Source organism: Montipora foliosa, chromosome 5, assembly GCF_036669935.1.
Source record: "Montipora foliosa isolate CH-2021 chromosome 5, ASM3666993v2, whole genome shotgun sequence".
Lineage (NCBI taxonomy): Eukaryota > Metazoa > Cnidaria > Anthozoa > Scleractinia > Acroporidae > Montipora > Montipora foliosa.
This window is the reverse complement of record NC_090873.1, coordinates 39844715-39852214: the sequence shown is the minus strand read 5'-3', so window position 1 is coordinate 39852214 and position 7500 is coordinate 39844715. Positions and strand designations below refer to the sequence as shown.

At 37.1% G+C, this 7500-nt stretch overlaps 2 protein-coding genes across 2 annotated transcripts in view; both read right to left on the bottom strand.

The window, feature by feature from the left end:
* LOC138004164 (fibrillin-2-like) overlaps positions 1-7500 on the bottom strand; it is a 205059-nt gene that overhangs the window by 154763 nt on the left and 42796 nt on the right. The gene's annotated exons all lie outside the window — the stretch shown is intronic.
* The window catches only part of LOC138004171 (skeletal aspartic acid-rich protein 2-like), a 14066-nt gene continuing 7660 nt past the window's right edge, over positions 1095-7500 (bottom strand). Inside the window, exons 2-4 of the mRNA XM_068850600.1 lie at positions 4341-4603; positions 3260-3377; positions 1095-1670 (exon numbers count right to left, since the gene is read on the bottom strand). Coding sequence (XP_068706701.1) covers positions 1456-1670; positions 3260-3377; positions 4341-4603 — 596 coding nt within the window. The 3' untranslated portion in view covers positions 1095-1455. The remainder of the gene's footprint in view (positions 1671-3259; positions 3378-4340; positions 4604-7500) is intronic.

The following is a 7500-nucleotide window of genomic DNA, read 5'->3' as shown; positions in this document are numbered from 1 at the left end:
CTATTAAATTACTATTACGGCACATTAATGAGTGCGTCTTGTTAAACACTTATTGGCGTTTCATAAGGTACCATAACATTGCTTTTAAATGAAACAGTGTTGTAGAGTTAATCTTTCTAATATCACATTCCCTCCAAATTGTTGAAACTGGTTTGAGCCACCTTAACTTCCTTCAAAACAAAACAAAAAAAAACAAAAATAGAGTGATAAAACTCAAACAAATAAAATGACAATTATTGTCTGAAAATTGCTGAAGAAGAATGCGCCTTCAATACATGAATCACGTCTAAGAAACCGAGCGATATCTTTCTCACGTGAAATCAAACCGGAACCCAACGGTGTAAAAATCCATAGCCGGAGAGTTATTTGGTAGTGGTAAAAATGCCACCCTTTGATAGGAATGTTCTTCATTACTCTGACAGACTTGGTGAGAGTTTCCACGGAGTAACATCGATGACTTGCGCGAGCTATATTCCATTTAAATCAAATTGGAATTTGATCATCTTGGAAATGTTCCAGTTCTAAAAAATTTCCTTTCAGTAACCTTGTGCACCTACAAAGTTGGACCAAGCAGCAATCAAGGTGGCCACGCAAGCTCTCGAATCGGTGTATCATCTTAAAAAATCCATCAGATCTTTTGCCATTAACATTTTCTAAGTGAGCTGCCTTTATTTCATGTACGCGAATACACAACTTGAACTTGTCTCGATTGACCTTAACATGCAAGGGTCCAAACATGCGGGTGCCGACGTCGAAGGGGACAGAGCCTTCTCTATTAGGGGGTCCAGCTGTTTTTTGCGAACTTTTCTGGACATGACATAACGTTAAATCCGTGAGCTCCAAACCTTCAATTCTCAGCGTCACGCAGGATTTTAGTCATATCCTGCACGTACTGTTGTGTAGGTGTTTTTTGCCATTCACACCCTTCCTGGAACGTGAAATGTACTTCGTAAATAAGGTATAAAATAAGTTCCTTTTAACCATTTTGTTCAAACTCCCTGATGAAGTCTACGTAATCAGACGAGACCGGTTGGAGAAATAAAAGCAATTTGGAAAGATCTGTTGCTGTGTGCTGCTCACTAGAATTTATTTTGAAAAAAAAATGTTTAAAATAACCACCCCTACTCGCTGTGTAACTTGACCTTAGACCAGCAGTATCTTCAGATCAAATACGGTCTCGAAACCCTATCTGCGATTCATTGAAATCTAATTTAATTTTGCCTTTCTCTGCCTGTTTTTGTTTGTACTGTTTTGCTCGCATCTTCATTTACGGTTATAAATATTTAATTTTTGTGTCTCTTCCAAGCGCCGAATTTAGACTAAAGTTCGTGACACAACCCCTTGGAGCTTAGTTTAAGCTTATCTCTAACCATATATACAACACATGCACTTATTTATAAATCGTTTTTTTTTCTTTTTGTGCGATTTGTCCCCTCTTTTTCACCGTTGTCGCTTTTATTCATCATCATCATCATCGTCGTCGTCGTCGTCGTCATCGTCGTCGTCGACATCATCATGATCATCATCATCGTTATGATCATCATCATCATCATCGTCGTCGTGATCATCATCATCATCATCATCATCATCATCATCATCGTCATCATCATCATCTTCTTCATCGTCATCATCATAGTTTCCTTCATCTTTCCCCTGTACCTTTTGTTCCTCTGTTTTTTTTTTCATAAAAGAGAACAAAATACCGTACATTATTATTTTTATCTCCATTAACTGTTAAAAGGTCTAATTAAACACCACTACCCAGATAGAGCCCAAATGGAGTTTGGATCATGTTAAATAGTTGCTTACTAACATTGATGATAACCCTAAAAGTGATCAACAATAAATTTCACCTGTTAGTATCAGTCCTTTATAACACAATGATTGACAAACAGGATCACATTAGTTCTCCCAGTAATTCTACAGGAACGCATAGGGGCAACAGATGATAATTTAGATTATCTATATTTATTTACTTATTTATTTCTTTAATTATTTATTTCCAAATTTAAAAACTGTACAGGTTCTAAAGAATGGGGCATACCGTATGTGCCAAACCGGGTTTAAACAACTAACCCAACCCCCTAAAATAACAAGAACCCTCCCCATTACAGAATAAATTTACAAATCTTATGACAAATTATGATATAGATTATACTAAAAATATGTACAAAGGACTGACATTTTAGCACACACATGTGGAAAAAATATTTACAATTAATTTTTTTTACAAACATCTTCGATTTTGTTTCTATAATAACGGTACAATAACCTAAGCAAGTAATGACAGAAATACATGGAAGATATTATGCATCATCAACTGGGAACTCGGAAAAATTCCGAATCCCAGATGGGATTTGAACCCCCGCCCCTCCGAAACCTGGTACGGATGCCCTAGCCACTGAGCTACTGAAGACTCTGTGGTGCGAAATTCCCAGTTGATGATCCATAATATCTTTCATGTATTTCCCTGAATAATCGCTTTGGTGATTGGTTGGTTGAATCTCTGATATGCCTTAATGTGACTGCGTGATTCAGTCAGTCATGGTTAAAATTACACTATTTGACTGCGTATTGGAGTCGTAGTCTATACCCACATTTCACCCTTGCTCACCACCGAGTGTCCACTAGCTCAGGGGTAAGAGCATCCGTACTGGTGATACATAATATCTTTCATGCTTTCATAAACCTTAAATAATTAAAGTAAAGTATGCAAGAGAAACCTGACTTGAGCAGTTTCTTCCGTTTCCAACAAACCCTGCCTTACAAGAGCGTCAGAGTTGCAGGTGTGATTTCTAACCAAATACTCCTCAATATCTAAGAACAGAGTCAATACACCATCAAAAGTTCGACCCCTATATATTGAGTTTTCAATTAGCAAAGTCCGTAGATTTCCGTGCTCTCACCGGTACAAGTACCAAAGTATCCTGGTTTAAATTTACACGAGCAAGTATATTATCCTTTGGTATTGTTGCACACTGCATCTTTACAGCAATTGTGCATTCGTGGAACGCATTCGTCGATATCTACGGTTAGAGTAGATAAATAATCAGATAAAGGTACGCCATAAAGTGTCAGAGGAATAAAAATCTAAGTAGATTTGAAGAAAGATTACAAATATATCAAAGCCGGAGTTTTTTAACCATGTCATCCTATAGTTACCATCACCTACTATATTTTTTTAGTTACAAATAGAGGTAGTAGCAGTGGCAGCAATAGTTAGACAATATGAGGATAGAAAAGAAGAATTAACGGATACCTTGTTGACAATGGGCAAACTTCCATCCTGGAGGATAAACGCAGCGATATCCTTTGTCTGCATATCCAGATTGGCAAACAGATCCGTTGGCACAGTGATCTTCCTTATCGCAGGCACTCTTTAAACAAAGACGAAAACAACGCTGACTGACTAGAAGCATATAGCAGTTATTAAATTGCTAAAAATAAAGAGATATGGGACAGGGTTGACTCAAAGGTAAAATACGTATCGAGGTTCCAGTTAATGGGCTCCTCTTGTTATCCAAAACGTTATCGATCATTGCAAGCGATGAAATCGTAATCTCTAACAAAAAGATCAAACTGGCAAGGTGTCCTCCTTTCTTCAGAAACGAATACCTTTTTGTGGGTAGTAACCAAGTTAATTTGTCCCATCACATTGCAAGTATCCAGATATGTTTACTTCCGCGGTGAAAGACACTGATTGTAAGTTAACATCGTTCGCCTAGGTATTCTATGTGCATGTGCATGGTTTTTCAATGTTTGTGGGTTTTCGTTCTGTAAATTCTAGCGTCTTTCTCTAGTTCATACAAAAGCCTCTCAAAAATGCACAGGAACATGAACATGGACGAGTACACGATCACGTACATTAACGCATACTAGAGCACCGAAACCAAGGACAAACATAAACGGAACAATGCATAACGCGAACACAAACAACGAAGAATTAAGGCTGGTTTCCATATAATCGCTCGGATCGCCCCGATCGAACGAAACAGTGTATAGGCGTTCTTTACGATTCGTACGACGATTTTCTGTGTCCAAATTTCACTCGATCGTTCCGATCGCCTGGATAGAGCAGAGTTCTATCCCGGTGATGCGATCGCCGCAGTCGCCTCTTTCCGCTATTGTTTCCGTAAAACCGCCCGGATCGCCTTTACACTGTTTCGTGCGATCGGGGCGATTCGGGTCATTATATGGAAACAAGGCTTAAGAATTGAAACGCGAAGAGGAACGCGTTAGCATCAAGTTATGAGTGGAAGGACGAGAACTAGTACAAAATTAAATCTCACTGAGATTAGGAGGAGTAAACAAAAGGATCAAATCAATTTTTTCAGGCTTACGTCTGCTCCATAATAGAAGTAATCCACAGCGTCCAGAAGCTCTAGACCATGTCTAAGATGAGTGGCGTTGTTCAGCTCACATCTGTAAAGTCCCTTGTAATTTTTGTGGGTATGAATATTAACACAAACGCAGTTAGGTTCTTGATAGCACCGCCACTTACATTCTTCCAAATCGTGGATTTGGATAGTCGTAATGTTATGATTCACCAGCAGTTTGTGGACGAAGAAAAAAAAAGAAGGGAAGACAAGTTCCCGACAATCATCTATAAAATCAAAAGTAACTATTGCAATCATTATCATAAACTGTTATAAACCTCAGGAAAGGAAAAACTAATTTTAAAATTTATATCATAAGGCTCATGGATTGAATTCGGCATCTAAAGTTAAAAACGGCAAGACATAATGATAATAATAATAATAATAATAATAATAATAATAATAATAATAATAATAATAATACTACTACTACTACTACTACTACTACTACTAATAATACTACTACTACTACTACTACTACTACTACTACTACTACTACTACTACTAATAATAATAATGATGATGATAATGATAATAATAATACTAATAGTAATAGTAATAGTGATAATTAACAACTATTGGACGAGGTTGAGCAAAATATCGTGATTTGTCAGTGTCTAGCAGATCAATTATTTTGCGATAACCGAGGTCAATAATTGTTTTATCATTCGATCACTGAGTAGTGGCACCATTACAAGGACAAAATACATCGAATGATAATTATAATTATTAATACGTATGTAGCGCCTACACAGTTCTGCTCTCAGCGCTTCACAAAATTGAGGAACAGATTAAAAAGTAAATCAATATTTAAACAAAATTAAATCGCTAAGGACAAAGGGTCTTTTAAAAAAGATAGGTCTTTAGCTTTGATTTCAAAATACTTAAATTATCACATGAGTGGATGCTATCGGCAAACTGTTCCAGAGTTAACGTTGGAGGGAAGGCACAGCAAAGGCTCGAGACCCATAGGCAGAAGCGGCTCATTGAGTTCGTTGGATTCCAGGTAGTCTTGAAGACGTAGAGATGCATTCAATTTTCTCGATGATTTTAGAAATAGGCTTAAAGTCTTAGATTGGCCGATAATTATCATGAACTTCGTGGTGTAGAGAAGGTTTCTTGAGTAATGGCAATAAGACGGCAGTTTTCAGAGAAGCAGGCAGGTGGCCAAATTCCAGGGACAAGTTCACAATCCTGCATAATGTTGGTAGAAGCACACTGAAGTGTTCTTTTAGCAAAAAAACAGATAGAGCATCCTAAATACAGGATTTCGATAGGATCGAAGTTTGTGAAATTAAACGTATCCAATGACCGTAGATCATTTATTTAACTAATGTAGTTAGGACCGCGTGTAACAAGTACTTACGAAACAAAGTCATGCTGTTGGCTACTAGTTGTAGTACAGTGTCCTAGTATCAATCTCCCTTACCAGTGTGACTGATTAAAGTATCTATTTACGATAGTAGTCTGGGTGTTTTTTCTTTCTTTCTTAGACACAACGTCACTAATCGCAATTCACGGACGAGACATAAACTGTAATTACGCCAAAAGTCTTTAAACCTTACTTTTTTCTATAGTTTACATTTCGATCTAAATTTTCTGGTTGCACGATTAATTTCGCAGTTCTTTTAAGGGTAATTAGTTACGTAACAATGATGAAATGGTATATGAAGTGAATCATATATGTACTGCGGATATGAAATCAAGTGAAGCTATGATCTTCTCAGTTATCAGCGCAATTTTTGAAATTGCGTAGAGAAGCCTGAAAATTTCAGGACTTCAACTGGGTTTGAACCCGTGACCTCGTGATTCCTGCGCGACGCTCTAACCAACTGAGCTATGAAGCCACTGACGTTGGGAGGTGGGTTCTAATGGTCCCGTGAGGAATGAATCAATGATGAAATGGTATATGAAATGAATCATATATGAACTGCGGATATGAAATCAAGTGAAGTTATGATCTTCGCAGTTATGAGCGCAATTTTTGCAATTGCGTAGAGAAGCCTGAAAATTTCAGGACTTCAACGGGGTTTGAACCCGTGACCTCGCGATTTCGGTGCGACGCTCTAAACAACTGAGCTGTTCATTTACGCATTTCGAATAAACGATGAAGGTGCAATCGATTGTGCGTCTCTACGCAAATTACATTATTGTATGTCTCTAATACGCCATTGATTGTCACACTATGCAATTGATTTTCTATTGGTGTTAATGATTAACCATTGCGCGAGATTGACGCAACACTATTAGAAAATGAATTGCATACTATGGAAATCAATGGCGTATTAGCGACATAATCATGCAATTTGCTTAGAGACGCACAATCAATTGCACCTTCGCACAATCGTTTATTCGAAATGGTCAGTCATTAACGTTCCCAAATCATCCATTAAGGTCCAATTTGTTCCGCTCGGGATTCGGAAATCGGAACAATCGGTTCCCATGTTATAGAAAGGAACACATTTTAGGACCAATAGTTCTCAAATCAACCATTAAGGACCAATTTGTTCCGCTCGGGCTTCGGAACTCGGAACAAGTGGTTCCCCTTTCAGCAATAATTAAATAACAAGTAGTATTAAAGCACGTTCCGAATTCATCAAAAGGAACAAAAAAAAGAAGAGCAATCTGTTCTCGCTTTTCAAGAGGGGACCGTTCCAGAATCAAGAAAAGGAACGCCTTTGAAAAACAAAATGCCGGAATTTTGCTTTACGAAATATAACACTCAACTCGAAAAAGAAAACAAAAATGAAATTTGGGAAATGTTACAGATACATAGACAGTTTATTGTGTCAATACCTAGCAGCCCAAGGGTTCAATTGCGTATTTACGAACTAATTAATTATATACTATAAAAATAATTTTAAAATATAAATAAATATTAAATTACAAGTATTTTGTTTTAAAAATTTATACTAACTGTATTTTATACTCGAGGTCATCATAAAAGTGTTCTTAAAGCGGTTCGTCTTAAATTTGGGAATCTTCAAGGGTCGATTGTGTCACTGGTACTAAGTTGCTTAGCTTGTTATCGTTGTCATTGATAATGCTGATAAAATGCCTATCTGCAGTTTCAGTTTCATTTTTCAGTTTTTATTATGTATTTTGCATCATGTATTCTCAATAA